Genomic DNA, 27,185 nt, shown 5'->3' with positions numbered 1-27,185 from the left:
GGCTTGACGGGGAGATGCGCGTCTCCATGCTGACGCAAATTTGAGGTGACACGATTATGCAGTTAGCAGAATGCAGCTATCGTCTGATGCCCTGCGACCGAGGCGCTTGCCCTCGCCCTCTTCGGGATTGAGCTGAACAGATGGAAGGAGGTGGATGCAAGCACATCTGGATGAGTATGGCAGAACTGCCGAATGATAGTGAGAAGTGATCTCACCTCTGAGAATGGTCGCACGACCACGGGCACTACCGATGCCACGCCCCTTCATCGCATTCGGCCCGACTCGTTTGAACATCGGAGCTTGTTGCAGCATGTCTGGAACAACGATGAACCTTTGAATTGTGCACAGGCCACGGATGCATATATTGCTTTCAGCGACGGGAAGTTCGACAGGAATGGTTCGGGACAAAACTGACCTGATCATACTCCCTCGAATGTATACACTGTCCATCGGACTTTGCTTCCCGTCCCGAGCGGTTACGGTTACTTCCTTGAGCGAAACGTTCAAGTTGTCCTCGGCTGAGGAACCAAAAAAGGAACCGAATCAGCAGGCTGCTGATTGAGCCACAGTCAACCATCGAGCCCACCACTTACCCTCGAATAACTTTCCCCGGTAGGAAGACCCACCCTTGATCTCCACTGTGATCACATGGCCGAGTGCTTCGTGCAACAGCTTGACCGGAATCCCCAGCGAGCCCATGATAACCAGAATTGTACGAGAGCAATTCGGTCGAGCAGAGCTGAGCGGAGCCAAGACGCGCTGGTTGTGCTATTCGGGCTTCTGCTCCTGGTATTGACTCTCTTACGTGTGTAACCCGATCAGCTGAAGTTGTCCTTGGAAAGATCCACTCCGCAACCTTCGAACGAGTACGATATCGTGGATGGGCCGATGCACGGACAACACAAGCAGCAAGCATCAAGCTGGACGACGGACGACGGACGCGTATGCATGTGCGGCTTGAAGGGGGATGAGAAGAAAGAAAGGCGCGAACTCCAGAGAAGTAGGGTTAATGGCTTGTACTCCCCAGACCTTTCCAGAAGGTTCGTTCCAATTTTGGGTAACGTCAGATTTCAAGAACCCTGGCGGCAATTCTTCGCTTCACCTGCTCGTCCGCGTATATAGAACACTAAGGGCATCATATTCTCGGGGTACTCTACGTCCACTCCACCAATCGCCATACTCAAGTTTCACAGGTGCGCCATATCACAATGGCTTGCATCGGCATCGACGTCGGTAACTCGACATCCAAGATCGGCGCCGCGCGGTGAGTTCTCAATGCGAATGTCTTCGCACAGTAGTGAAGACTCACCTTTGCCTCGTTTACGTTTGCAACAGCCGATCGGGCATCGATGTTCTGTTGAACTCCGCTTCCAGCCGAGCGACGCCTTCGCTCATCTCTTTTGGCCAGAAGGCACGTGCACTGGGCGAAGCTGCGGCGACTGCACAGGTCAGCAACTTCAAGAACACTGTAGGCAGTCTCAAACGTCTGATCGGAAGGTCTCTGCAAGATGCGGATATCCAAGAGATTGAGAAAAAATACTTGGGCTGCGAACTGGTCGATGTGAATGGCGAAGTTGGCGCAAAGGTGTGTGTTACGTCAGTCAGATCGCTTACTTTGCCTCGTAGACTGATTATACTCATGGTTCATCATGCTCAGGTTAGGCTCGGGGGGGAGGAGCAGATCTTCTCGGCGACCCAGATGATGGGGATGTACCTCGGAAGCTTGCGGGACACGGCGTCAAGGGAGTCCGGCGGTGCGGTGGTGTCGGACGTTGTCATTTCCACACCCAGCTGGTTTACAGATATTCAGCGCAAAGCCATGCTCGAAGCCGCTGAGATTGCTGGTCTCAACACCTTGCGCTTGATCAACGATACTACCGCGACTGCCCTTGGGTACGGTATCACAAAGTCCGACTTGCCTGAAGCAGACGAACCTCGCCACGTCGTCTTCTGCGACATTGGCCACTCTTCATACCAGGTTGCGGTCGTCGCGTTCGTCAAAGGCCAGCTCAACGTTCTCGGCACTGCGCAGGACCGCCACTTTGGCGGCCGCGACTTTGACATGGCCCTGCTGCAGCACTTTGCCACCGAATTTAAGCAGAAGTACAAACTTGATATTCTATCAAATGCTAAAGCCACTTTCCGTCTCGCCACCGCCTGTGAACGCCTCAAGAAGGTCCTCTCTGCTAACGCTGTCGCTCCTATCAATGTCGAGAGCCTCATGAATGACGTTGACGCATCTGGACAGCTCAAAAGGGAGGAATTCGAGGAGCTCATTGCGCCGCTCCTCGATCGCGTCACTGCTCCGCTCGAGGCGGCGCTGTCGCAATCTGGCCTCACCAAGGATCAAATTCACTCCATTGAGATGGTCGGCGGCAGCTCTCGTGTCCCCGCCCTCAAGGAGCGCATTTCGAGCTTCTTCGGCAAGCCCCTTTCCTTCACATCCAATCAGGACGAAGCCGTCTGCAGGGGTTGCACACTCGCTTGCGCCTCTCTCTCTCCCGTCTTCAGGGTCAGGGAGTTCACTGTGCACGACACCACCCCCTACCCTATTAAGGTCACCTGGGAGCCTGCACCCGATGTGCCCGATGAGGAGACAGAGCTGGTGGTCTTCCAGCCTAACAACCCAATTCCTTCTACCAAGATTCTCACCTTCTACAGGAAGGAGCCTTTCTCGCTGGAAGCATTCTATGCACAGCCTGAACAGTTGCCGAAGGGAATCAAGCCATGGCTCGGGACTGTGCAAATCAAGGGTGTCACCCCAAGCCCGCAAGGAGATCACTCGATTGTCAAGGTCAAGGCAAGGCTCAACCTGCACGGAATTCTCAACGTCGAGAGTGCTTACGTGGTCGAAGAGGTGGAGAAGGATGTACCGGTGGCTTCCGACCCTGCTGCTATGGAGACGGACAAGGATGCGCCCCCCAAGACGGAGAAAAAGAAAGTTTTGCAACGCAAGAATGATCTCACGGTCATCTCTGCACTCAACGCCAAGGATCCTAGCATCATGCGTGACATGAAAGAGAAGGAGGGCCAGTTGTACGCGCAAGACAAGCTCGTCACTGACACCGAGGTAGGTCACAAACAAAAGGGTCATCACGTGCTTATCGTTCGCTGACGCCGAGGCTCTTTAACAGAATGCGAAAAATGCGCTCGAGGAGTACATTTACGACCAGCGCTCGAAACTTGACGACCGCCACAAGGCTTATGTGACTTCTGAGGAGAAGGATAAATTCCTTCAGGACCTCAATGCTGCTGAGGAGTGGCTGTACTCAGAGGAAGGCGAGGATGCGACTAAATCATCTTACTCTGAGAAGCTGTCAGCGCTGCAGAAACTCGGCAACCCGATCATTCACAGGTACGCGGAGAACGATGCGCGTCCCAAAGCTGCTGCACAGCTGCGCGAGGCTCTCAACACGTACATGTCTGCAGTCAACGGCGGGGAGGAGAAGTACAGCCACCTAACCGAGGAGGACAAGCAGAAGGTGATCGAGAAGTGCGCAACGGTCGAGAGTTGGCTCAGCAACAACCTGGCCAAGCAGGCCGAGCTGCCCAAGAACGTCAACCCGAAGATATCTTCTGCTGAGATCCTCAAGAACAAGGACGAAGTTCAATACGTCTGCGGGCCAATGTGAGTACACGCGCGGTGGCATAGGGTTTTATCAAAGCTGCCACTGACGAGCGGACTTGTGCGTTTTATCTTTGCTCGGCTGATGCTGCAGTGTCAACAAGCCGAAGCCGCGCGTGCCTCCGCAGACGAGCGGCACACAGACTCCTCAGAGCGAGCAGAAGGATGCGCCCAAGGAGGCCGATAAGGAGGACCAGGAGGCTGCTGCCAAAGCGGATGGCGAGGGACCGGGTCAGATGGATGTCGATTAGATGCGCAGCATACTGTGATCCAAGTGGCCGGTAGACAATGTTTCCTACCCATAGGGAGAAAGTACGAAATGTATCTGCAAAAATGAAACCCCAACCAGTCTGCGATGAGGCGAAGTGAAGCGATGAGTGTTGAAGAAAATGCTGAGTGTTGAGGCAGATGAGAGCCTCCTCTTGTTCCGCTGCCCTGGCGGCTGCTGCCTTCTCAGTCTCATCCAGCCAGCAGTTTGCGCGCAGCGCCGCGCGTTGCAGCCATCACAAAAGAGTGCTCTCACTCTCTGCAGCTGTGGAGTGTGTCTGCGATCTCTGCTATACGCCTGTCGCGTGTGGCCAACCAGTGCCAGCCGGCATCAGCAGAGAGACCCCCACCCACAGTGAGGCCATCCCAGGATCATCAGCGCATCAGCCGCAGACAGTCCTCGATCTGGTTATTGGGGGCACACAAGCTTCTCCATCCAACGTCATCCGCACACTGCAGTTAACTACAGCAACGCAGGCGGCATACGAGGTGCTACTGTGCTCTAGCTCGTGTATGTAGGCTTTGTCCCTGGACGTCACTGCCACGCTGCGCTGTAGACCGCGAGGCGGGGCCTTCTCCTCATCGGCAGGAGCGTAGAACCGCTTCGCGTTCGGCGTTGGTGCATCGCAGCTTTTCGCCGTCTCCGTTGGGGCTTGGGCGATCGGCTCATCATTTGGTTAGCCTCTTGCAGCCCACCGCGTTACCTCAACTTCCTCTGCATCTCTCTCCTCCTCCGAAGCCGTTGCCATCAGCTCGACAGCAACGTTTCGCCGGCAGGATGAACCAATTTCCCATCATGAATGGGCCACAGCACACCCTGCCGCCGTCATTGACCATGCCGCCACCTGAGCAGTCTGCTCATGGCTTCCCCGCCGCCCCGCCGGCAGCAGGGCCATCCGCGACCAATGCACCCATGGCGAACAACTTGGTTCCGCCGCCCAGCCACTCGATCGCCCCCAGCGTGAGCGGGCCGACCTCCCAAGTGGCGCTGGCGTATGCCAACGCGCAACTCGCCCAGTATGCGGCCGCGGGGGGGGCATTGCCTGCACATCTGGATGCTAACGCCCTGGCAGCTTTCGGGAATATTGGCGCTTCGGCACCGGGCAGCGGAGCATCCAGTCCAGGCGCGCCATATCGCTCCCTTCCACAGACCGGCTACTCGACGCCCGGCGGAGGCCTGCCGACGTTCGACAAGCCCATCCATACCAATGGACGCATAGCCGCGTCCGCGATCACGGGCAAGCGACTTAATTGGAGCGATATGATTTGTCAGACCATCGCCGAGAGTCCGGACGGGAGGTTGGTCATTCAGGATCTGTTCGAGAATATGTGCGCCAAATTTCCAGAGATTCGAGAATGGGCGTATGGAAAGGACTGGGAAGTGAGTGTGATCTTGGGGCCTCGGCCGCACGTACACATGTCGCTCACACAGAGATCTCTGGCTGCAGGCTCGCGTCAAAAACCGCATCAAGTCGACCCTTTCAATTAAGGGGAACCTTTTCATAAAAGTCCCGCGGCCCTCCTCGGCTGCAGGTAAGGGATCTTGGTGGACATTAAGCCAGGAGGCGCAAGAAGCGTGGAAGGCTGGGCGGGTTGCCTCCGTCGTCAAGAATCAAGGCTCACATGCGAACCATGCGAGGTCGCACTCAGGCGCTAGCACACATGCTGCAGCGACTGGAGGAGCTTCGAAAGATCACGGAGGATCAGCGCATGGCCCGCACAGCCATGCACACGGCGCCGCTGGTCACAATGTGGGCACTCAGAGTGCAGGACCCTCGAGTCGACATGGCAGTCCAGTTATCGGGCGAAGGTCCATTAGCGGACTCAACGGGCACAGCTTGTCGATGACCAATCTTCGAAATGCAATCCATGCTTCTGGGATCGGCCAACAACCGCAGGGGCTCACAATGATGACACCAGCGCAACAAGCAATCACCAGCTTCAGTATCAACCCCATGACAGCCGCCAGCATTCATTCGGACGGGTTTTCCAGCCCTTTTGCTGGAACGGGTACCATGACGCCAACTGCTGGCTTCTTGCTCGAATCCTTGAGCATGCAAGGGCTGGAAGGGAATCCACCTCTATCTGTCAATCCACCAGAGCGAGAGTTTGGGTCGGTGGACAGCGATCTGGCAGCGAGACGCATGCGAATGATGGAGAACAGGTGAGCGTGGATTTCGGGCGCATGTTCCTCCATGACTTTCTTGTGCCACAAGCTGATCAGTGCACACGCACCATGACGCGTCTTCAGTGTCAATGATGCCTTCCAAGCATTTTCTGCTGCAACTGCTGACCCCATCAATGGCCTGACTACGACCGCTCCTGGCGCGGGTCCGATACCTTGGCAGCCGGCGGGGCCGAGTGGATCATCCATCGATACGCAACCCTCTTCGCTGAGCCCTGAAGACGCCGCGGCATCTTCCTCTGCCGAGTCGGATCTCAGCAACCCACTTGAAGGGACAACGGCTGCGCTTCTGAATTCGCTCGGCGTCGAGGGTGCGAGCGGTGGCTTTTACGACAACTCTGATCTCAATTTCGGATCGAGCTTCCCAGCTTTTGGCGAATCGAGCGCAGCGATGGGCGGCGACGTGACGAACACCGCCAACTCGTTCTCGCCAATGGACTCGCAACCTTTCCAGGCGTATACGCCGGTCATGTCTTCTGCGGATGGCAATGGGCTGTACGCCGCCATCGGTCCGCCTGGGACCAATACCACGGACGGGCCCTTCTTTGCCACTGCTACTCAACAAGGACCGACTACCGGGAAGCTGAGTGGCGGCGGAGGTGGGGGTGAGGCTGGCAGCAATTCGGCGCCAGGAACGACAGGGCTGGAGTCGGCGCGACAAGACGAGCAGAAAGCCGCCCAGTCTTCCAATGCGCCTGGTTGAGGGCCCTGGGAGAGCTTCTGCGGGATTCACATCATCAAGCAAACGGCAACGGGCCTGTTCCAGCTTTTCAGAGCGACAAGTCTTCTTCTCCGAACTCATCTCTTTGGGAACGCTAGAGATGCCCACTCTCTATTAATGTATGCGAAGGAGGGCGTGTTGCACCCCTTCTTGCCTCTCGGACACAAGAGAGCAGACACAAGGGCCTTAGGAGTGCGTATGCGCGCACACGTCGACGCATCATGTCTGTACTTGTACATCTGTGCTCTTCTACATATCTTGCTTTTACAACTTGGCCCTGTGCTCATCAGCGCTGCACCAGCAAAACTAAAGAGCCGGGTGCGGCCTTGCACTGCAGTCCATATGCTCATGCACAGGCGATCTCGATTCTCGGCATCTCGGGCTCAGCAACATTTCATCGATCTCAGGCTGGTCGCGGCGGTGCGGACACTGCTGCGTGTTTTCGAGTGTGTCTGTCTCGCTTTTGTTCAGCAGGTCACACGACAGCGCAGAGCTCTTCAAGATGCAAAGCTTAAGGGGAGAGGAAACGTTCGTATGCCAGGAGTTGATCGTGTAACAGTCGAGAAGGAGAGATGATCGAGAGTACGTCGCGTCGCATACCAGAAAAAAGGGACAAGCTCGTTTGCGAATGTCGATTTTGTTGCGAGCATTGGTGTTCAACGTAGACCAATCCAGAGATGAAGAGCCACTCTGCGAAGGCAGGGGATTATGACTAGATTCATACGAGTCTGAGGAGCATTCAGGGCATAGACCATAGCCAACCATAAGTGCTAACAGGGTTGGATGTGTCGCGGCAGGGCTCAAGGCATGGTCACGTCACGTGTTCCCTTTCATCCTTCACAACGATAACCCCATCATTCTCTGCACCAAGCTTTTGCTGCCTTCGCACTTTGCAGCGGGCGCTGCGGCACGCGACAGGCTGTTTCTTTTCGGCCGGCGCTCCATCGGCCGCAGTGATGGACAGACAGCTCGGCGCCACGCAGACTATCAATCAGAATGTAGGGAGGGACGCGTCAGAGCACACATTATATTATCTATGGCGACACGAGAAGTAGAATCGAGACTTGCGAGTTCGCATAGACTCCAGATATATCTCCTCCGCAAAGTCCAGAAGAGAGACGCGACTGGACCTGAACTGAAGCAAGTTGGAACGCGATTGGACTCCCACAAGATGCGTAATCCGTCAGAAAGAGGCGAGAGATGCGCCCGCTCGTCTGCTCGTCGATTGAGCTACCTTCTTTCTTTCTTTTCTGTTCCTCACCCTTCTGTCCTTTTCGTTTTGCAGAAGAGGGAGGAGAGAAGGTGTGTGTGTTTCTGACTGCATTGTTGCTCTCCTGCGCCCTCCCATTGTCGTTCTGGCATGCATTGGGAAACAAGTCAAGGGGTCGGAGAGCTGCGGGCGAGCTGGGGCAACATGATGGCTTGTGAGATGAGTGCCTCCTTGGGCCGTTGGCCCTGAGGTATGCAGCGTCGATCACGCCAAACGCTGAGCGGAGTGCCAAGCGGAGGGAACACGGCAGTCGGCACCAGGCATTGTGTGGGTGTGTGTTTGCTGCTATTGAAGGCACAATGCGACTTCATGCCGCGTTCTCCAACAGTGTGTGGCCCAGTGCTGCAAGCAAGCACATGACGGCAGGGAGCTAAAAGGGGAGGAGAGACCTAAACACGAGCAAAAAGAAAGAAAGGAAGACGTGCAGGCAGGCAGAACTGTAGCGGAACCGTTCAGTGTTGTTTTCTTGTTTTTTGCACCAAGTGTATTCTGTTGTTTTGAACCCTTTATGGACACTGTTGTCATGCCTTGCGCGTCTCTCCCGCGTGTGGCTGTCTCGTGTCCCGTTTCTCCTTCCTTTTGAAATTTCTATTGTTGTGACTATCACGTCTTTAGAGCGCGTTGATGCCCCCTCCGCGGTCAATGTGCGTGTGTAGAGTCTAATAATCTAGGGTGAGGCTCCCAATAGTCCTCGCTTGTCTGTGCTGGGGAGAGATTCATTCCTATCTCGTTTCGGTTTGGTTTCCTTTTTCTTTCCCCTTCCTTCTCTTCGTCTCCATCCTTCACACCCTCCATTTCTTCTCTCCCCTGTCAACAAAGACTCGACGACCGCATCACGATCATCGTACTGCCCTAGACGCAGCGGTATACCACAAACGACCACCCCAGATATCCACCCTTTTTCCCATTTGATACCAAGCAAAGGTACGTTGCGCGCTCCCCTTATCTCATCTCAACATGCTCCCCTGATAAGGAGCGGAGCGTCCGTGGCGAGCCGCTCCGTCTTTCTTTGGGGCGAGCCCCAGTGTGCACCTTCATCTTCTCGAAGGCACAATCCATGCTGACCTTGCACCGTGGTACTCTTTCCCACCCACATCTTTCTGGAACAGATGTCTACCGCACCCGAGACCACTGTCCCTGCTCCCGTCGAGGCCCCAGCTGCTCCTGCTGTCGAGGCTCCGGTCCCTGCTGAGAGCACCCCCGTCGCCACTGAAGCCGCCACCCCCGCCGTCGAGGATGCCAAGTCTGCCGCTGTCGAGGAGCCGACCGCTCCCGTCGTCGAAGAGGCCCAGCCTGCCGTTGCCGAGGAGGCTGTTGCACCTGTCGTCGAGACCAAGTCCGAGGAGACCAATGCCGTGGAGGAGGCCGTCGCCGCTGAAGACAAGCCCGTCGAGGAAGCGAAGGTCGAGGAGAAGGCGCCCGTTACCCCCAAGAAGGAGAAGCGTCAGTCGTTCGTGAACAAGATCCTCGCCTCCTTCAACAAGTCGTACGTCTTCTACTTCTATGCATCACTGGTGTTGCCCATCCAACTGACATACTCTTGATATTCCGCGCAGTCCCAAGGAGAAGAAGACCATCAAGGAGGTTATTGAGGAGGTTAAGGCTGAGGTCCAGCCCGAGGAGACCGTCGCTGCTGCACCCGCCACTGAGGAGGCCAAGCCAGCTGAGGAAGTCAAGCCTGAGGAGGCCAAACCTGAGGTTGTTGCGGCGGAGGAGGAGTCTGCTACCGACGCTGCTGTCGCCGCTGAGCCAGAAGTCAAGGCTGAGGGTGTCAAGGTGCGCACTCTTGCAAAAAAGACATATAGGTCCACCTTCAACTAACGTATCCCGTTCTTCGTCTGCTCTCCCTCACAGATTGACGAGGCTGCCAAGAAGGAGGACAGCATCCCGAACAAGAAGGTCGGCCGCCGTTTGTCGCTCAAGGTCGGCCAGATCCGCCAGAATCTCTTCAAGACAGCCAAGAAGGCTGTCTCTGAGGCCCAGGAGCAACTGCAGAAGGCTGAGCAAGTCCTCGACAAGAAGGCTAAGGAGGGCGAGGCTGAGGCTGTCAACGAGAAGGCTGCTGCCCCCGTCACCGATACTCCAGCCGTCGTTGAGTTGCCCAAGACCGAGACTGAGTGAGTATGTCCCATTTTGCCTTTCCTGCTATGTCTTTTTCCTCAGCCTGGCCATGCAATTTTTTGACTGATCAAATGCATTGCCAAACAGGACCCCAGCCGCTGCCGCAACTCCAGCTGTGGCCGCCAACTAGATGCATCTTGTCGCCTACTCGACATGCATCTACGCTCGTTCGGTTCTAACATCCTAATTTCTGCACGTAACGACTCCGTACAAACAAACTTCAGGTACATCATCTCCTCATTGGATTCATCTTGTCGACATCACGAGTCACGACCTGTCGAGGATAGCCAAGCATGGCGGCAACCCATTTATACCCGCGCCGTCTGCTCTGCTCCCCCGGGATTTCTTGAATCACCCCTCTCGCATAGACTGTTCCCGCCCGTCATGTATGTTTTGTTTTCGATATCCTCTTCAATCGTATGACTTTACATGCTCCTTTGTCTGGGCCCTGGGATGTCATATGGCTTCGGTCGCTGCCGCCTGCAATGCCTTCTGAATCTCGCGCTGCGCCCTCTAGCAGACTGACTGTTGGACTCACTTACGTTGAGTATGGTTACGAACAAATCTTGCATGAAAGAGAGTTCAAAGAGAATCTACCCACTAGGGAGTAACCTGAGTTGCGCGACGATATGGTTTACATTTCCTTGTAGAGTTTTCGTCAGCGTCATTCAGAGGTCGCTGCCTCTATGCAAAGGGCCAGGAGCGTGCTGAAAGAGCAGCCGCAGGATGAGCCGCCGGCAGCGGCCGTAGCAGCATGATAACTTGACATGAGCACAAGCCAAGGGTACGCACGTGACGCTGCCCTTCAACGCTCGATTCCCCGCGCGATCGCACGCCGCGATGTCGCGAGTTCATCGACACGGCACAGCAGCGACGACACTGTCGGAGCGAGCATACGGGAGAAGATTGAGAAGAACCGGGTCGAGGAACTCAGAAGGCTGCGCAATATTGGGCAGCTCAGCACGACATATGACAATGTCATCATCAACGCCGGCCCGTCCGCTTCGGCGCGGGTGGGAACCATGTTCCTCGAACTATCACGCATCGGCGCAGCTCGCACCGAGGCTCGCAACAGAGCCAGTGCTCTCAAGGGACAGGTAGCGGGTCCGATCCCGCCGAACAGTTGGACAGGATCCTTTCTCGATGCATCGGGCCGAAATCAAAGCTCAAGGTCTGGTGCATCAGGCGGCAGCTCGCACGCCTCCTATGCCAGCTGTGAAGCCAGAGTCCGGTTGGCAGCATGTATTCGTCGAATCTATGATGCAGTGCCGGACCGAGAGGATGAGGGATTCGAGAGCATGTCCTTCGACCGTTCTCCTTTGTCGAACCCGGCCTCCCTGTCCGATTACTGCCTCCTCGCCATCATCTCTGCCGTTCGACGGCGAATGCACGCGGACATTGGTGAGGAGCTGTGGGAGTTGCTGCCTATGCTTCCATTGCATGTCAAGCATCGCATGATGGCGCTCTGCGGGCGCGTCTGCGGTGCAGCTCCTCTCAAGGCAGAGGAAGCGAGACAGCTTTGGCCACATGCTGTGGAAGATGCCGCAGCAGCCACACGCATCCCCAGACCCGTCGATGATTGGGAAGATGAAGACGAGGACGGCATCGCAGCAGATGCCATCGATGACAGCGACGACTCTGCGCATATCGCACCTCTGGCATCGCAGCCAAAGGTGGACCTCTCCTTCGCAGCTGTGACGGCCGCTCAACTGTCGCAGCTGCTGCTCGACAAGTCGTCAGGGCTCAATGTGCAGCTCAAAGTGTTATCCCTTGCCGGCCTGCAATTTGATGCGCAGGAGGACCAGGCCATCGAAGCGATTCTAGGGTCTCTTGTCAATCTGGAGACATTGTCACTGGCTGGATCTTCACACGAGCCGGGAGCCAGAAGCGCCCGGCTTCTCGAAAGCGATCTTGCGTTGTGGCTCGCAGCTCTTAGCCGAACACTTCCCAAGGTGCGAGTGCTCGACCTGAGCTGCTGCTCTTGGGTCACACATGGGCTTGTGCAAGAAATTGCAGACAACCGGTCCTTGTTCCCGCACATGCGTCTGTTGGGGTTGGCTAGCACCGGATTCCGTTCAAGCGATTCCATCATCCGTCGCAAGTTGTACGCACGGCACATCAATGTTGTTTTGTAGCATCAAATTTAGCCAATGCCGGCCAATGAGCCCCTGTACCCATTACACGTGCCACCAGCGGCCTCCACAGATACATCGGGCATGCAAACGAGCAGCTGTCTTGCCTCCACATAGCATGCACTTGACGATTTGCGATTTCCCCGCCAGCTTATCATGTGTGAGAATGTCGTGCTCAGCTTCCGTGATCGGACGCGCTTCCACCTCCCAGTCCAACTCATCACCGGCTAGCAAAAGGGTCATGGGGTCTGTGATGGAGGAGCTGGAATCCGTGAGCAAAGCAGCAAGCGCCTTCATGTGCTTGTCTGACTCTGACGAGTCGAAGCTGTTCAGGATGTCCATGTGCTCGTCTCTAGTGGTGTTTTGCGTGCGGAACTTGCGCAAGCTTTCGACAGCAGATGCCAAGTCGATGCCCATGCGCATCTTCCGGAGGTTTGCAGCCTCCCTTGCGATGGATATTTCGTCTGACTTGACCTGCGATGGTCTGCCCATTGCGTTTGCGCCGATGTCTGCAGACCTGGCCGAAATGTCGCCGTTACATGCATCTGCTTCCGCCAGCCACGCGTGGAAAGCGGTTACGTGTAACAACAAGCGGATCCAGACCTCGCACCCAATGCGGCTGCTGAGAACATCCATGAGTGCGTTGCTTCCTGCAGCAGCATTGACAGGCTTTGCCGGTGGTAGGCTGTCACTGTGCGTCAGAACCACTCTGTACAGGGCCTGCAGCTGGTCGAGGACCCAGTCCGATGATGCCAGCAGCACCCATGTATGGTCCACTGCGTATTGCTGCGTCGACTTGGACGATTCGCTTCCTGTGGGCGATGCCATCGCCTGACTGCGATTAAAGAGCCTGAGAACGTTCAGGGACTCAAGCAACAGTCCGGTGCGCGCCGACGAGGGAGTAGCACCCTCTGGAACTTGAGCGGCATCTGCTTGAAGTACCTTGTGGAGAGGGTTGAGGGCAGCGAGACGGCGTTCGAACGAGTGTAGCTGTTCACCAACCAGTGCCGTACCACCTTCACGACACTGCTGGAGGATTTGAAGGACCATCTTGCCGGTTTCAGCCAGCGCAGCAAGATGAAAGAATGTCGGCGAAAATGCCGGCAAGCAGCCGCTCGCGATAATCGGATCCGCCACAACACCGATTTCAGCAGCTGCAGCATCCCAGGTTCTAAGGGTATGCACGTATTCAAACGAGCTACTGGGTGTGGCGGTGGCGCTGCAGAGCACCATGTCGCGAGCGGTGGTGTATCGTTGGGAAGGCGGGAAGAACTCGACAGTGCCAAAATCGACAAGGCGATCCGCAGTAGCTCGGAAGTGCCATTCGTGCTGACTGCGACCGAAAGCCTGCTTTTCAGAGGCAGGCGTCTTGTCGAACTGTCGGAAAGCTTGAGAAAGCAGTTCCTGAGGATCCTCCGCACCCACTTGCCACGTACGCAAACGTGTTTGTAACTTTTCATTGGCATTGCGCTTGGCAATGTCATCTCCACCTTCCGCCCCATCGATAGCATCACCAGCGCGACTCGCTCTTTTGGTGCAAGCAAGCGTAGCGCACAAAACCAGGCCGGTCGACGATTGCGGAGGGGCATCTGCGCTGCCAGGCTTGACGTCAGGCCGGATGTGGCAGAATTGCACGTCGTGTAGCTGCATTGCAAGCACAGACGGCGGTGTCGCCTTCTCTCCTTGGGCATCGTCGGCGCCTTCCAAGCCAAAATTGGGAAGAGGCCAGATAGGCTCGAGCAATCGTGTCGTCATGCGATCGACCATGCCGCGCCAATCGATGCGGATCTCGGTGACGAGAATTGCATCTTTCCAGCTATCGTGTCCTACACCTGTCGCTACGTGGATGCCGTTGTTAGAGAAAGGCGCAAGACCCGTCTGGGCAGCGGGCGAGGGATCGAGGAGCCCCATAGCAGGTGTTGCGGCCGCTGAGGCCGCCGCCATCTTGGGATGAGCTGCAGCGCCGATGCCGAGCCCGCCAAAGCGTGCCGAGGCAGGCGAGGGACTCTGAGTGAGCGGCAACACTCCACCCGCATGAGGAGTGAATCCAAGGCCGCCAAGGCCGATGGTAGGTGTGGCAGCGATGTTTTGCGGCGAGGAGCCAATCGCCGTCATGGCAGTCAGGATGCCGAGGGAGTCAGCCGTGGCCTGGTAACTGGTGCTGTGAGCCATGGAAGTGCCGACGGCGGCAAGCGTGACGGGACTGTGGCTGGCGGCGCCCATGCTACCTTCCAAGGCTGCCAGCACAGGCGTTGGTGTTGGTATTGCAGACGCTGTTCCTCCGCCCGCTGCTGAGCTGGAGCCAATGCCGGCCGTGCCGTTGAGGAGCGGGGTACTTCCTGCGCTGAGACCAGGATACAGGGCAGGTGAAGCGGCAGATAGTCCGGCAAGGGGTGTCCCGCTGCCAGGGGGCAAGCCGTTCGTTTGCGCTGGAGCAGAGTGAGCTTGGTTTTGCATTTGCATCTGCGGAGCGCTCCTTCCATCGAAATGCGAAGCGATCCTTTTAGAACATGTCGCAACGAGCAGGGTATCGCTATCCGCAACGAGCCCGATGCTCGCGTGCGTCACGTGTCTCGTGGCGACGCGTGGCGTCGCAGATGTGTACGAGCGGCGCTTGCTGCCTTCCGGAGGCGGCTGCTGCTGCAATGGTAATTGCGAAGGGAGCGTGGCGCTGCCATTCGCAGTACTCGCGATAGCGTTGGTGCTTCCATTAGTGTGAGGAGCCGCGTTGACGTTGGCAGCAGATGACACCGCTGCGCTACCGACAGAAGAAGCGGATGAAGTTCTCACAGCAGGTGCCATACAGGTCCCGAAGAGATCGACTTCCAAGACACTGAAGAGAGATTGCAGTCGAACTGGAGCCGCTATCAAGCCGGTCGGGTCGAGTGCAACTGAACTAAAACCCCCCGACTGAAATTGCGATTGCGACTGCGTAAGGCCATGCAGCGACGGGCGGCGATGGAAAGAGTAGGCGCGACCACTACTTCCGATGAGGATAAATGCTTGTTCCTCGCTTGTAGTAGTAGCCGCTGCTCGCGGCGCGTGCGCAGATGAAAGGAAAATGGAGGAAGAGGCCGAGTGGGACGACGGGGGGACGGTCACCTGCCGAGATGGGAACTGGGGGCCACGCGCTACTGTTCTACTGCGCCGTTGCTCGCCGGCGCTGCCGCCGGTGTAATCCGAAGCGAGCTTGTGGGTGCGTGAGTCGGTCAGGAAGAAGCACGCGCGCGAGGCCCAAGAGATAATGGATCGTATTCGGGTCAATGCCTGGCTCAATGCTTTCGTAGGCAATGAGGAAATTGCGTGCGCAAAATGCTTACCTGCCGACCGAAGCCAAGCCAACAAATTTCCACAGGCTCATCCGGTAGCTGATCAAGGTCCTCTCTTTCGTGCAACAGGCTCGCCAGTGCGAACTGCTGTTGCTGCAGGACGCCGAAGCCTGCACTGAGGCCGGCAGCGCCGGCGCCGGCGCTGAGAGCTCCGACGTTGCAGATGAACTGCTGGCCCAGTTTCCAGTCGTTTAGTGCTCGTGTTGGAGCCTGTGTCCAGATGCAGAGTCGCCCGAGCCCCCATACCGGCTCGGCGGAGTCGTCCGCAGTCGAGCTGCCGTGTGCGGGTGGAAAGTAGGCGACCAGCGTCGTTCCGGATGGACTAAAGCTGACCAACTTTGGCTTGCCGAGATGAGCAGGGTGGAAAAGTTGTGAGCCTGGGTCGTCATTCAATGGTTGTTGTTGGGGCTGTGGGCATAGCAGCAGTTGCTGTTGTTGCTGCTGTTGCTGTTGCTGTTGCTGCTGCTGATCATGCTGTTGTGGCTGATGCTGTCTAGATGTGAGGCAAGGTGGGAAGAGGCGATGAGCGTAGCGAGGGTGTCTATGTGTAGGCGCTGGGCCTTTTTGCTGGCACTCTCCGTCGATTTTCGCGTCTGTCCCTGTACCGTCTTGCTGATCTGTCGCCTTGGCCGATGGGCTTGTTTTTTCAGGCAGGTAAACGCAAAGGGAAACACAAGCGCCAACGGGTCGTGGCTGGTTCAGCAGACCAAGGTGGCCGGCTGCACTGCTGCCCTTGACAGTCACTTTGGGCGGACTGGCCCAATCGGCAAACGCGATGAGATCTTGCGCGGACCAGTCAATAAGATGCTTCCGACGAAGTGAATGCTGCAAAGTTCTTTTTGCGAGCCGTCCATCCTGGTGCTGCACTTTGGCGGCAGCGATCGTGTGAGTGTCTGTGTCCTTGATCTGATCCTGCAGCTGCCGAGCTTGGCGGATCCAGCCGCGCAGATTGTCGCGTGCCTCCAAGACCGCTGGGTCTTGCGCCTGCGCTAGACGAGACGACGCGGCGTCATTCGATGTTCCCGTCTGAGTGAATGCGGCTGTGGATGACGGACTAGGAGCAGTGGCAAAGTGTGCTTGCTTGAACGGCGGCTGCCCCGATGCCAGCTGTGAGGCTGCTGTCGCATCCACGCTGGAGCGCTTGCGCTTAGTCGCCATGGTGGGTGGGTAGGGGTGCCTGTTTCCCGGCGCGTGCAATCAGGCCTACAAAGTCCACCGGCGCTGCGCTTCCCGAGACGACCGTTGGAAGCGCAGTGGGTCGTTCGCTGGTCGAAGGAGAGGGACTCTGAGTCTGTATGGGGCGGGTCTGCTTCGGAGTGTGTTATGCGAAAACGTGCTGCCTCGGACCAACCCTCTCTAACCGTGTAGGATGATGGCGATGTTATCTTCTTCTCATCATCGGAGAGTCATACCTACTAGTGCCCAACCCTAAGTCGGGTGCAGGGGGAAGCAGCTGCCGTGCGCTGTTAACCGCTGTTAAACGCCGAGTGGGCAGAGCAGCCACCGAAAAAGGCCAACAGTCAAGTGCGCCACAACATCGTCAGTCGTATTCTTAAATACCGGCACCGTGCTCCTCTATCCGTTGATCCTTCCATCAATCCATCCATCGCCGACCGTGCTGCAACGAACAGACGTCGCACCGGAACAACCAGCGCACACACCATGATCGCTCCAATCGGAGCACTGCGCACCCCGGGCGCCCGCGCCGGCTCTGCCATTCGTCTGACCTGCTGGCGCACGGCTCAACGAGGCGGCTTGCACACCTCGCCACGCGCGCTGCTGGCGCGACCCGCGCAGGCCTCTTCCTCATCATCGCCGTCGCTTGGCGGAGCATCGCTTCTGCAAGCCAGGGACATCGAGAGCAAGTGGGCCGGCACGAGCACATCCGGCGGCACCACCAAGAACTACATCAACGGCCACTTTGTCGACTCCACCACGGACCGCTGGGTGGACGTCCACGACCCCGCCACGCAGACCGTACTCTCCCGTGTGCCAGAGACGACCCCGGAAGAGTTCGATGCAGCCGTGGCAAATGCACAGGCCGCCTTCCCCGAGTGGCGCGCCGCCTCCCTGCTGACGCGGCAGCAGGTCATGTTCCGCCTGCAGGCCCTCATCCGCGACCACATGGACGACATTGCCGCTGCCATCACTCTCGAGCAGGGCAAGACGTTCGCCGACGCCAAGGGTGATGTCCTGCGCGGCTTGCAGGTCGTTGAGGTCGCCTGCGGTATCACCTCCACCGCCCTCGAGGACAAGCTCGAGGTGTCCAGGGACATGGACACGTATGCGCGCCGCGAGCCGCTGGGCGTCACCGCCGCCATCTGCCCGTTTAACTTCCCCGCCATGATCCCGCTGTGGTCGATCCCTATGGCGACGGTGACGGGAAACACGCTCGTGCTGAAGCCGTCGGAGCGCGTTCCCGGTGCGTCAATGATCATCACCGAGCTAGCAGAGCGCGCAGGCATGCCCAAGGGGGTCCTCAATGTCGTCAACGGCACCGTCGAAACGGTCAACGCGATCTGCGACGACCCGCGCATCAAGGCGATTAGCTTCGTCGGCTCCGACCGCGCCGGCGCGCACATCTACCACCGCGGCACTGCGAACGGCAAGCGCGTCCAGGCGAACCTCGGCGCCAAGAATCACGCGGTCATCATGCCCGACGCCAACAAGAACTTTGCGCTGAACAGCGTCGCAGGTGCCGCGTTCGGTGCAGCGGGCCAGCGGTGCATGGCGCTGAGCGTGCTCGTCGCCGTGGGCGATAGCGCAGACTGGATCCCCGAGCTGGTCGAGCGCGCCAAGCAGCTTAAGATCAGCCAGGGCTTCGACGACGGCGCCGACCTCGGTCCGCTCATCTCGCCGCAGGCCCGCGAGCGGGTCATCGCGCTGACAAGATCCGTCGAGCGCGAAGGTGGCAGGATCCTACTCGACGGCACCGACTTCAAGCACCCGAAGTTCCCCGACGGCAACTTTGTTGGGCCTAGCATCGTCGAGGCCGGGCCGGGTATGCAGGCGTACGACCTCGAGATCTTTGGCCCCACGCTCGTCATCGTCCGGGTCAAGACGCTGGACGAGGCCATCTCCTTGATCAACCGCAATAAATATGGTGAGTGCTAAAGCAAACAACCCTTCGAATTTTCTCCCATGCACAGTTGCTGAAAACTCATTCGGGGATGCTGTCCCTTTTCCCTTCTCCTCGCAGGCAATGGGACAGCAATCTTCACGGCAAACGGCGCGACGGCGCGCAAGTTTGAGAAGGACATCAACGCCGGACAAGTGGGCATCAACGTGCCCGTGCCCGTGCCGCTGCCCATGTTCGCCTGGTCCGGCAACAAGGGCTCCGTGCTCGGCGACATTGGCTTCTACGGCAAGAGCGCCATCAACTTCTACACCAGCTTCAAAACCGTCACGTCCATGTGGCGCAGCGCCGATGCGCAGCTCAGCGAGAAGGCATCCGTCAACATGCCGACCATGTCGTGAGGTTTCCTGCTGCTTGCAGCCACGGCCACTGTCGCACCATTTGCAAAGAGAAAGGCGCCCTGAGCCTTTGAGCCTCTGCATCAGCTCCACTTTTCCATGTCGACACACACCTAGCTCCGAATGCCGCTCACTGTACTCTACAAAATACAGATTTCCCGGGAAACGTGTAGACGTGGTGCCAAAGCGGGCGCGACATGCCAGCAGGCTCAATCTGTCTTGACGCGCTTCGCGTCACTGTTAGCCTCTGCTGCTGGTTCTGTTGCTGTGGACGTTGCGTTTGCCACGACTGTGTCCTCCAATTTGCGCTTGCCATTGCCGTCCTCTGCGCCAGGGATGGGCCTCTTCTTCTTGACCATGCCGCTGAGGTCGTTGACCGGCTTGCCCGCCAGATCAGCAGACGCGCCAGGGAAGCCGGAGAAAGCGCCCGTGTTGGTACTAGCGCCGAGGAATGCGTCGTTGATGGCTTTTTCCAAGGCCGCTCTATTCAGGCCGCCGGGCAGGCCGATCGCGCTTGCGGCAGCTGAAGACGAGGCATCGCCAGCGGCAGCGCTGTGCTGCTCGTACTCTTCCAGCTTGACGCTCAGCTCTTCGATCATCTCCTGCACGTCCTTTGTCTCGAGTGCGACTTGCGCCGCGTCCATGTCGGCGACATCGTCTTTTTCGAGCAGTTTCCCCTCATCATTGTCCTCCTTGCCTTTCCCCTTGCCGTTGCTTTTGCTCTCCACGGCCGCTGGCGCCGCGCCGTTCGTTGCGGCGATCCCCTCGCCTTTGCTCAGCACCTGCTCCCTCTCCTTCAGGGCGTTCAAGCGGCCCTTGAGTGTTGTGCTGGCAGCTGTGACGTACTGGAGCGCGCGCGGTCGCTGTGCCAAATCCGGATGGAATTCGAGCGCGAGGCCCAGACGCAGCTGTGCATCGGCCAGGCGGCGCGAGTGTGCGCGCAAGAGGGGCGAGAGGATGTTAAGAGACTGCTCGTAGTCAGTCGACGCCTGCTGGAAGTTCTCCGTCTCGAGGCCGACGTCGCCGAGATCGTTGTAGACTTCTGCTAACTGTGCTTTGATCTGTAGTGCTGGAATTTGCTCCCCCTCGTACGTCGTCAGGGAGGGCGACGCGCCGTCGGCATCGAGACGCTTTTCGTAGATCACGCGCGCGAGATCGAGGACGGTGAACGCAAGACCAAAGTCGTCCTCGTCTTCATCGTCATCTTCGGCTTGTTGTTCTTGCCCGTCGTCCTCCACCTCCTCCATCTCCTCCTCTGCATCACCGCCAAAACTGAAGCGAGGATCGTTGGCTTTGCTGGTGGAAGTCGACGACGGACTTTCCCCTGCTGCTAAAGGTGTGGCCTGGGCTGCTGCACCTCCCGTGGGATCCGTCCCACCGCTGCCTAACGCGCCAGAGTTGGCAACTGCCAACCCAAGCATGGCTTTTCCGTAGCGATGCAGGATGGGCGCGAGTATGGGCGCATCTTGCGCATGCTTCTCTTCTCCTTCGCCTTCGCGATCCTGCAGCGCTTCGAGCACCCGAGCGAGCTTGTCTGCAGCGGGAGAGTATTGCTTGAGCGCAAGCTCACGCTTGGCCTCGTCGTACAGCCGACGTGTTGAGCTCGAGCTCAGTGTCGGAGGGGTTTCGATTCCGCCATTTGCCTTGTGCTGCGCCCCGCCTGGAGCAGGGGCTTGCGGTGCTGCAGCTGTCGCTGCGTCTTCGCTGGACATAGTGATTGATCGCGCTGGTGTTGCTGTTCTGGAGCTCGACTTCCTGGAGGTGAGAACGGATGCAAGCGGGGTGCTTTGACGAGGCAAGTCTTTGACACAGAGAGATACGCAGGCTGGCAGTCCAGATGGCAAGAAGCTCTAACAGGAGGTGGACGCAGCTGATATTTCTACTACTATAGAGGTCCAAGGAGAGCGAGCGAGACGATTGAACGAACTTGACGCGACGCGTTCCCTCCTTTCTCTCACCACACTCGTCTCGCCGGTCGCGGCCACGGCCATTGGAACCACTAACCTCACCTTCTACGCACCCACACAACTCGACAGCCAGCTCTCTCACCCTCACACACATCCCTACATGTGGTCTCACTCAACGCATCGACTCGCTGTTTCCATCCTTTCAGAGGAGACACGTTACACGCCTCGTTGCCTTGAATCTATGTATATATAAGGGTACAGATGGCATTCTGGCCAGCAACCGTGGATGCAATTTGCTGAAATTGGCTAGTAGATCTTTGTACGCAGGCAAGCGCAGGCAACAAAGGAAGCGTCAGTCACAGGTTGGGCACCCAAGAGCGGAAGATGGAGAGGAGGAGAGACACACCTCATCGAAAGGCCTCGTGTCGTTAAAGCAGCTTTGCCAGACATCGTCGACCACCTGCTCGGCCATCGCCCGGTCCTTGCAGACGGGGTTCGCCATGACGGAGAGCACCGCTCGTCTTCGTGCGCATATCTGTCGTCAAAGGCCGGTACAAATAAGAAGAGGGATGAATAAGCTGTGATTCACCAGCAGAGGTAGGAAAGAATAAGGAAGTCGCGCACCTGATGCTGCTTGGTGAAACCAAAGTTACGCCTGCGCCACTCGCGGCTCATGTTGCAATCGCCGCTCAAGCTAGCGGCACGGATCTCGCTGCAAGCATGATGCCGTAGATCGTCCCAACGCACGTGGAAACGGCAGTGGTCCCACCAGTGGATCATCTCGTGCGCCAGCGTGTCCTCCATGTGCGTCTTGCTCATCATGCGATTGCTGCAGAGTAGGATGCCCGAATCGGCCGCCGGCGACCCCGGCGGCGCAGGCGAGAAGCCTCCGGCGATGTCCGGTGGACAGGCTGCGATGAGGATACGCACTTGTGTACCGCTAGCTGTTGGCGAGGAAGAGGCAGACTCGGTGGCAAGTGGGTCGCAGGACACGATGGAAAGGTGTTTGGCCATGAAGCGGACCATTGGACCTTAGACGGCAAGACAAAATGTTGAAGACTTCAGACAGGCTCGCATACCACCTTTCTGTCGCTTCTAATGCTCACTTGTCCGGAACAGTTCATCCTTCCAGCCCTCGCATCGTTCCCGCGCGACTTGTTCATCTGCTGTCTCGGGATGGTCTACCCAAGCGCTGCCGTTCGCTTGCTCCTGTTGCTGCTGCTGTTGCTGTTGCTGTGAATGTTCCGTCTTAGAGAGGATGGGATGGCGGAGACCATTGCTAGAGCCAGCCGCCTGCTGCGGCAGCGCACGGCTACTCCCTGCTGTCCCTAGCGCATGGAAACAGGCTTGTCGCCAAGCTTCGAACGAGGACGATGCGGTGCTGGAGCGAGACCGGAACGACGAAGGGCGCTGCTGCTCCAACATACTCGAGGACGGGGAAGGCAGGGTTTATGATCACGCATAAATCAGGCGTGAGCTCCAGAGCGATCCCATCATCGCGACGTCTTGTAGTGTGACCACGAGGCTTCATCAAAACGTCGACGCATTCTCCATTGACCAGTCGCCAACATTCATGCAATTCATCGCTTCTGAATCTGAGATCTGCCGAGTCCTTTTCACCGAGTTACTTCCCTTTGACAGGATTTAGGGTTAGACCGATTCGGGTTATATGCAACGTAATAGGGTTGGGTCGAAAAACGTGTCTCGCCCCCGCGCGAACGCGTCTCAGTGCAGACAACGCACATTGTACTGGAAGCAGCATTCGAAACACAAGCTCGCTTTGCTCCCCACCGTGACGCGGTTGAACAAACAGGCAGAAGCAAACCAGGCGTCAGTGGAGCCCAGCACAGACCGGCCCAACTCATCCCAGCGGCAAGGGCCGTCGATTCGTCAAAATGCCATCGAAGGATAAGCGCAGCGTGCTCGCAAAGCCGGCATCCTTCAAGCCGTCGATGCTCAACACGTCCAAGCGTACCAACTCCACCTCCTCCAGCGCAGCAGCCTCCTCCTTCTCTTCTTCTTCTTCTTCCAACATCGAGCGCAGGGTAAAACCTGCAGAATCTTCTGCTGCTAAGCCTCCGTCCAAGGCCCCAGCCAAGAACGGGTCATCACGCAAACCTGCTCCCATAGCTACTCCTCCTTCGAAGGGCGTAACGAACACGTCGAAGGTCAAGGCGAGCGCTAGCACAAGGGCCGTAGCGAAAGACAAGGGGAAGGGAAAGGCGCGGTACATTGAAGATGAAGCATCTTCGGCGGACGAAGAAGAAGATGAAAACGAAGAAGAAGAAGACATCAGCGACCTATCTGTCGTCGAGGACGCCGATTCGGGGGAAAGCGATGAACCGGACGACGCAGACCTGTATTCGTCCGATGACGATGACTTTGGTGCTGATGCCAGCAGCAGCATATACGGCGATACAAAGGGCGCGAGGGGCAGGAAGCGCGGCAAGAAATCCATGCCGAGCGAAACGCAGCAGCTCAAGAAATGGCGCAAGCTCAGCGCTGAGGAACGCGAGGCCGTCATGAGCGAAGGTGGCATCGTGTGGAGGGAAGCTCGGTGCGTGGCGTCTTCTTGGCTTGTACATGGTCGAGGAGATGTGCTGACCACTTTTGTTCCTTGATCACATAAAAAACACAGCGCCCTCATCTCCGGCCTGCCAAAAGCAGCACAGCAGCTCATCTCTGCGGCGCTCTTCAAAGCGCTCGCTCGTACGGACGGGCTCCTTGACAAGGCGCTTTTCCCACGCGAGCCGCGCATGCCAACCATCGCCGGCACTGGCGCCGGCGGGCGCACACGCGGCAGCGTCACGTCCACCGACGCAGGCGGAGAGGTGCAGAGTAGCATGATCAGCTGGCGCGTCGAGGAGCTTGGCGAGTTGAACAACGGTGGTTTGGGCGGCGACGACCGGGGCGACAATGAGCCGAGCGGCGCTGGCTTTGGCGGAGACATCGTGAGTGTTTTCCTACGCCACGGTCTAAGCTCCGTAAGCCTGACGTTGGACTTTTCCTTTTCCCATTCTTCAGGCGGATCTCGAAGCGATGCTTCTGCCCGAGGCAGAGCAGCAAGTCGAGCTGAGCAGGGCGCTGGAAGAGCAAGACGCAGCACTCAGCAAGAGTCGCGCCCGCTTGGCGCGCATTCGCCGCGAGGCTGCCGCAGCCGCTCCGTCGTCCACAACTGCTAACCATGCTGGAGCGCACGCAGCTGAGGACGCGCGTGCTAATATTAGCAAGGTGCGCTCCCGCTCCACTGTTTGCGCACGGACACTGAAAAGTGCAGGCTCTTGTTGTCGATTCCGGCTGATGCTCTATCCTCTTTCTCCTGTAGCTCTCGCAAATCTTCAAAGCAGCGCATCACATATCAGCACAGGCGGAGAACGATGCGAGGGCAGACGCGTGACGTGGGCAAAGCAACGTTTGCGAGCGAGCGAGCGAGCGAGCGCGCGACGCAAGGCATATCATGTAAAGCGAAGCTGTTGTAACAACATCAAAGTGACCGATTCCCCCCAGAATAGACAAAATGTCGAATAGTACGGCAAACCTTCAGCTCCAAAGCCTTGCCGCATTCTTGAGCTTGTCGAAGAAAGCGAGGCTCTCAGCTGCGACCTGTCAGTTGCACCCATGCGGCAGAGAAGATCGTCCTTGTTAGTCCTATCCATGACCAACACTACTAGTTGAGATTGTTTGACCCCTCAACGCACCTGAGCCTTCTGCGCCTGGTCGGCCGTCTCTTTCCGTATGCGTGCGATCTCCTCTTCGTTCCTTAGCACACCTTGCCGTGTCTCAAACACCTCCTTCCTGAGACGCTTCTTGCGGCTGCGTGCCCTATCCAGCTGCGCGATGAGCTCCCGTCGCTCGCTCGCCTTGATGCTGAGGCCCTCGAACAGCGTGCGCACGATCGAGCGCAGCTCCTTCAGCGTCGACGCCGCGAGCGACGACGCTTGCGCCAGGCTCGCCGCTTTCAGTTCCGCGTCGACGATCGACCAGATCACGTCTGCGTCAGTCAGCTTGTCCGCAGATGCAGAACCTCTCCGACGCCGCAACTTCCCTGGCGCGGTTGTTGCTGCTGGACTAGTGTCGTCACCATCGCCACGCATGTCGTCCTCTTCGTCCGCTTGAAGCGACAGTCGGATCGCACGTCGTAGGCGCTTGCGCATCATCTTGGCCATGAGCCCGTTCGTGCGCCTCGCATCCTTCGTCACACGGTTGCCGATGATAACATCCTCCTGCAGCGTCATGTCTGGCACTGCATTATCGCTACCTTCATCGCCATCGTCGAACTCGACTTGGTACTCGGGGCCGCTGTCATCATCGTCGCCATTCTCACCGCTGCGATCAACGTTGCGGACACTAGCCCGCTTGCGCTTTCGACCGCGAGCGGTAATCGCAGCCGCTGCTTTCTTTGCCCGAGTTCGCTCCTCCTCCATCCTCTTTGCGAGCTCTCGCTGCCGCCGCGCCTTCTTTTTTTCTTCCTCTTTCCCTTTCTCCCGCATCCTCTCCTTTGCCTTCTCCTTCTCTTGAGCCCTCGCTGTAGATGCGCTCATGGACGAGCGCTGTGGCGGTGGATCAGGCTGCCGCCCAGTCTGCTTCCGCCGTTCTTCGCTCCTCCGCGCGGCCGCCGTGATGGGCGAGTCGTACTGCAGCAGCGCAGTCTGCTTGAGCGTTCTGCCGCTGCGCGTGTGGCCGGCCGACGAGGCAGTCGACGCCGAACGATCGTATCTGGCCGGCGGCGCGCGCTGGAACGAAACGCTCTTCTCGCCTGTGCGCGAGAGATCCATGCTGGCGTCCAGATAATCCTCAGGGGTCTCATCTTCGAAGCGCTCCGCCTCTGCGTCGTCGGCGTCCTCCTCCATATTCTCATCGTCTTCGATCGCACGCCTCTTCCCGGAGGCGGTACGAATATACCGGTTGCCGCCTCCTTTGATAGGCGTCGTAGCGGCACCAACGGATGCGCGACCGCCCTTCATCGCTGATCTTGGAGGCTGTTGTTGTGACTGCGATGCGCCTTGTGATCCTGCACGCCCCAAGACAATCCTCCTCGGGCTACCGCTCGCGGCGCTCGGCACGGGGCCAGCTGTACTTCCGCTGAATGCGTACGCATCATGCTGCCCAGATTCACCGGACCCTTTCGCATTGGCGCTTACGCCGGAAGGGTTCGTTGCCGCTTTGAATGGGAGGCTAGGGATCTGGAAGCGGAAGTTTTGCGAAGACTGCGTGACGGTGGATGTGCTGCAGTCAAAATGAGCAAGGCCAACATTAAGCGAAAGGCTCCATATACCAGCCGTCTTGGATATATTTTGCGTACTGACCCTGTACCTCGCATCCGCTCCTGTCTGCGCTGCTGGAAGCTATGCGCTGCTGGAGGCACCCCTGAAGTGCCGGTCGGTTTGGGCGGCATTTTGTACGGGTTATGCCTCAGGCAATTGCCGCTCGCTCAGGGCCAAGCGCCGCGGACAGCCCTCTTTCAGTGCCCCACGGGAATCGATATGGGGGGGTCCAGGTGGACGTGGCAATGGAGATGAGCGATGCCTGGAGACAGTCGGACGAAGTTGCCAAAGATGTCATTGTGCCAGACGTGAGAGGCGCGTCGGTGAGCTCCCAACTAATGTTTGGACGCGTCTTTCCAGGAAGAGAAGCGCCGCGGCGTGTCATGGTCACGTGACCATCACTCGAACCAATCAATGGGACATGTGGACGTGTGAGGTCATTCACCTTCGGAACAGCACCCCTCACACCTGCGACTGAACGGGTTGACCTCCATCTCGTGTTTGAGCAGCCTTCGACTTGGAGCGTTTGGTTGGCATGCAGCCTCCCTTGCGAACACGCTGAATCTGCAGCTGTGCAGAAGCGCAATTCTGGTTGTTTTAAAGCCGCTAGAACCCCCATGTCCCATCGCACATAGCTGCGTTCCTGGACTCATCGCTTGCCTGCTTTGCTCCTGACTGACACTGTATAACATGGTCCTGACATGACCGGCAGCGCAATCCGGCAACGGAAACCAACCGTCCCGCAAGATAATCATCACCGAGCTTGAAATGGATACTGATACCTCGTCTACACGAGTTCCAAAGCGAGAACCCGTCTCCCGCTCACGCTCGAAGTCTACTTGTGAAGCTTGATCGAGCCAAAAGTAACTAGACTCACAAGAGAAGCACGA

At 57.7% G+C, this 27,185-nt stretch overlaps 11 protein-coding genes across 11 annotated transcripts; 6 read left to right on the top strand and 5 right to left on the bottom strand.

Annotated features, from left to right (window-relative positions):
* On the bottom strand, positions 1-940 carry K437DRAFT_257007 (Sm-like ribonucleoprotein). Its single transcript, XM_013387392.1, has 4 exons — positions 594-940; positions 416-518; positions 216-331; positions 1-132 (listed from the first exon to the last, which is right to left on the bottom strand). Exons 1-4 carry the CDS (start codon positions 697-699, stop codon positions 77-79), a joined length of 381 nt encoding a protein of 126 aa, XP_013242846.1. The 5' UTR covers positions 700-940; the 3' UTR covers positions 1-76.
* A 179-nt stretch (positions 941-1,119) lies between these two features.
* K437DRAFT_274533 (putative heat shock protein Hsp88) lies at positions 1,120-3,980 on the top strand. Its single transcript, XM_013387391.1, has 5 exons — positions 1,120-1,264; positions 1,336-1,585; positions 1,658-3,070; positions 3,135-3,628; positions 3,720-3,980. The coding sequence occupies exons 1-5, from the start codon at positions 1,209-1,211 to the stop codon at positions 3,874-3,876; spliced, it is 2,370 nt and encodes a 789-aa protein (XP_013242845.1). The 5' UTR covers positions 1,120-1,208; the 3' UTR covers positions 3,877-3,980.
* Positions 3,981-4,727: 747 nt separating this feature from the next.
* K437DRAFT_263206 (uncharacterized protein) lies at positions 4,728-6,780 on the top strand (the record flags this gene model as incomplete). Its single annotated transcript, XM_013387390.1, has 3 exons — positions 4,728-5,273; positions 5,341-6,056; positions 6,144-6,780. 3 exons carry the CDS (start codon positions 4,728-4,730, stop codon positions 6,778-6,780), a joined length of 1,899 nt encoding a protein of 632 aa, XP_013242844.1.
* A 2,229-nt stretch (positions 6,781-9,009) lies between these two features.
* Positions 9,010-10,528, top strand: K437DRAFT_257003 (uncharacterized protein). Its single transcript, XM_013387389.1, has 4 exons — positions 9,010-9,554; positions 9,625-9,844; positions 9,923-10,185; positions 10,277-10,528. The coding sequence occupies exons 1-4, from the start codon at positions 9,178-9,180 to the stop codon at positions 10,317-10,319; spliced, it is 903 nt and encodes a 300-aa protein (XP_013242843.1). The 5' UTR covers positions 9,010-9,177; the 3' UTR covers positions 10,320-10,528.
* Positions 10,529-10,877: 349 nt separating this feature from the next.
* Positions 10,878-12,417, top strand: K437DRAFT_257002 (uncharacterized protein). Its single transcript, XM_013387388.1, has one exon. It carries the CDS (start codon positions 10,957-10,959, stop codon positions 12,322-12,324), a length of 1,368 nt encoding a protein of 455 aa, XP_013242842.1. The 5' UTR covers positions 10,878-10,956; the 3' UTR covers positions 12,325-12,417.
* Positions 12,418-15,291: 2,874 nt separating this feature from the next.
* Positions 15,292-17,060, bottom strand: K437DRAFT_136806 (uncharacterized protein). The gene is made up of 2 exons (XM_013387387.1): positions 15,792-17,060; positions 15,292-15,484 (listed from the first exon to the last, which is right to left on the bottom strand). The coding sequence occupies exons 1-2, from the start codon at positions 16,806-16,808 to the stop codon at positions 15,461-15,463; spliced, it is 1,041 nt and encodes a 346-aa protein (XP_013242841.1). The 5' UTR covers positions 16,809-17,060; the 3' UTR covers positions 15,292-15,460.
* A 178-nt stretch (positions 17,061-17,238) lies between these two features.
* On the top strand, positions 17,239-19,290 carry K437DRAFT_257001 (putative methylmalonate-semialdehyde dehydrogenase mitochondrial precursor). The gene is made up of 3 exons (XM_013387386.1): positions 17,239-18,753; positions 18,850-19,191; positions 19,258-19,290. Exons 1-2 carry the CDS (start codon positions 17,313-17,315, stop codon positions 19,125-19,127), a joined length of 1,719 nt encoding a protein of 572 aa, XP_013242840.1. The 5' UTR covers positions 17,239-17,312; the 3' UTR covers positions 19,128-19,191; positions 19,258-19,290.
* K437DRAFT_257000 (uncharacterized protein) lies at positions 19,250-20,945 on the bottom strand. The gene has a single exon (XM_013387385.1). It carries the CDS (start codon positions 20,834-20,836, stop codon positions 19,334-19,336), a length of 1,503 nt encoding a protein of 500 aa, XP_013242839.1. The 5' UTR covers positions 20,837-20,945; the 3' UTR covers positions 19,250-19,333.
* Positions 20,946-21,250: 305 nt separating this feature from the next.
* K437DRAFT_256999 (uncharacterized protein) lies at positions 21,251-22,577 on the bottom strand. Its single transcript, XM_013387384.1, has 4 exons — positions 22,138-22,577; positions 21,656-22,062; positions 21,438-21,566; positions 21,251-21,346 (listed from the first exon to the last, which is right to left on the bottom strand). The coding sequence occupies exons 1-4, from the start codon at positions 22,454-22,456 to the stop codon at positions 21,338-21,340; spliced, it is 864 nt and encodes a 287-aa protein (XP_013242838.1). The 5' UTR covers positions 22,457-22,577; the 3' UTR covers positions 21,251-21,337.
* Positions 22,578-22,849: 272 nt separating this feature from the next.
* Positions 22,850-24,522, top strand: K437DRAFT_256997 (uncharacterized protein). Its single transcript, XM_013387383.1, has 4 exons — positions 22,850-23,588; positions 23,670-23,982; positions 24,056-24,262; positions 24,357-24,522. Exons 1-4 carry the CDS (start codon positions 22,927-22,929, stop codon positions 24,426-24,428), a joined length of 1,254 nt encoding a protein of 417 aa, XP_013242837.1. The 5' UTR covers positions 22,850-22,926; the 3' UTR covers positions 24,429-24,522.
* Positions 24,443-26,577, bottom strand: K437DRAFT_256996 (uncharacterized protein). The gene is made up of 3 exons (XM_013387382.1): positions 26,338-26,577; positions 24,730-26,257; positions 24,443-24,634 (listed from the first exon to the last, which is right to left on the bottom strand). The coding sequence occupies exons 1-3, from the start codon at positions 26,424-26,426 to the stop codon at positions 24,572-24,574; spliced, it is 1,680 nt and encodes a 559-aa protein (XP_013242836.1). The 5' UTR covers positions 26,427-26,577; the 3' UTR covers positions 24,443-24,571.
* Positions 26,578-27,185: the final 608 nt, after the last annotated feature.

The sequence above is a fragment of the Tilletiaria anomala genome (genome assembly GCF_000711695.1).
Source record: "Tilletiaria anomala UBC 951 chromosome Unknown K437scaffold_50, whole genome shotgun sequence".
NCBI lineage: Eukaryota > Fungi > Basidiomycota > Exobasidiomycetes > Georgefischeriales > Tilletiariaceae > Tilletiaria > Tilletiaria anomala.
Note: the sequence above shows the minus strand (reverse complement) of the source record. Positions and strands in the feature narration are given on the sequence as shown.

Coding starts and splice junctions, on each gene's coding strand:
- K437DRAFT_256996 (XM_013387382.1), bottom strand. CDS start 26,426: ATGCCGCCCAAACCGACCGGCACTTCAGGGGTGCCTCCAGCAGCGCAT. Junction 26,258..26,337: donor GAGCGGATGCGAGGTACAGG/GTCAGTACGCAA, acceptor TTTTGACTGCAG/CACATCCACCGTCACGCAGT. Junction 24,635..24,729: donor ACCAGGCGCAGAAGGCTCAG/GTGCGTTGAGGG, acceptor TGCAACTGACAG/GTCGCAGCTGAGAGCCTCGC.
- K437DRAFT_257003 (XM_013387389.1), top strand. CDS start 9,178: ATGTCTACCGCACCCGAGACCACTGTCCCTGCTCCCGTCGAGGCCCCA. Junction 9,555..9,624: donor CTCGCCTCCTTCAACAAGTC/GTACGTCTTCTA, acceptor TATTCCGCGCAG/TCCCAAGGAGAAGAAGACCA. Junction 9,845..9,922: donor TCAAGGCTGAGGGTGTCAAG/GTGCGCACTCTT, acceptor TCTCCCTCACAG/ATTGACGAGGCTGCCAAGAA.
- K437DRAFT_257000 (XM_013387385.1), bottom strand. CDS start 20,836: ATGTCCAGCGAAGACGCAGCGACAGCTGCAGCACCGCAAGCCCCTGCT.
- K437DRAFT_256999 (XM_013387384.1), bottom strand. CDS start 22,456: ATGTTGGAGCAGCAGCGCCCTTCGTCGTTCCGGTCTCGCTCCAGCACC. Junction 22,063..22,137: donor GGATGAACTGTTCCGGACAA/GTGAGCATTAGA, acceptor TTGCCGTCTAAG/GTCCAATGGTCCGCTTCATG. Junction 21,567..21,655: donor GTTTCACCAAGCAGCATCAG/GTGCGCGACTTC, acceptor CTTTGACGACAG/ATATGCGCACGAAGACGAGC.
- K437DRAFT_274533 (XM_013387391.1), top strand. CDS start 1,209: ATGGCTTGCATCGGCATCGACGTCGGTAACTCGACATCCAAGATCGGC. Junction 3,071..3,134: donor AGCTCGTCACTGACACCGAG/GTAGGTCACAAA, acceptor GCTCTTTAACAG/AATGCGAAAAATGCGCTCGA. Junction 3,629..3,719: donor CAATACGTCTGCGGGCCAAT/GTGAGTACACGC, acceptor CTGATGCTGCAG/TGTCAACAAGCCGAAGCCGC.
- K437DRAFT_256997 (XM_013387383.1), top strand. CDS start 22,927: ATGCCATCGAAGGATAAGCGCAGCGTGCTCGCAAAGCCGGCATCCTTC. Junction 23,589..23,669: donor ATCGTGTGGAGGGAAGCTCG/GTGCGTGGCGTC, acceptor TAAAAAACACAG/CGCCCTCATCTCCGGCCTGC. Junction 23,983..24,055: donor CTGGCTTTGGCGGAGACATC/GTGAGTGTTTTC, acceptor CCCATTCTTCAG/GCGGATCTCGAAGCGATGCT.
- K437DRAFT_257007 (XM_013387392.1), bottom strand. CDS start 699: ATGGGCTCGCTGGGGATTCCGGTCAAGCTGTTGCACGAAGCACTCGGC. Junction 519..593: donor CCGGGGAAAGTTATTCGAGG/GTAAGTGGTGGG, acceptor TTGGTTCCTCAG/CCGAGGACAACTTGAACGTT. Junction 133..215: donor TCGTGCGACCATTCTCAGAG/GTGAGATCACTT, acceptor CCATCTGTTCAG/CTCAATCCCGAAGAGGGCGA.
- K437DRAFT_136806 (XM_013387387.1), bottom strand. CDS start 16,808: ATGGCGACTAAGCGCAAGCGCTCCAGCGTGGATGCGACAGCAGCCTCA. Junction 15,485..15,791: donor GCAACGTCGGAGCTCTCAGC/GCCGGCGCCGGC, acceptor CACCGGCGGCAG/CGCCGGCGAGCAACGGCGCA.
- K437DRAFT_257001 (XM_013387386.1), top strand. CDS start 17,313: ATGATCGCTCCAATCGGAGCACTGCGCACCCCGGGCGCCCGCGCCGGC. Junction 18,754..18,849: donor GATCAACCGCAATAAATATG/GTGAGTGCTAAA, acceptor TTCTCCTCGCAG/GCAATGGGACAGCAATCTTC.
- K437DRAFT_257002 (XM_013387388.1), top strand. CDS start 10,957: ATGAGCACAAGCCAAGGGTACGCACGTGACGCTGCCCTTCAACGCTCG.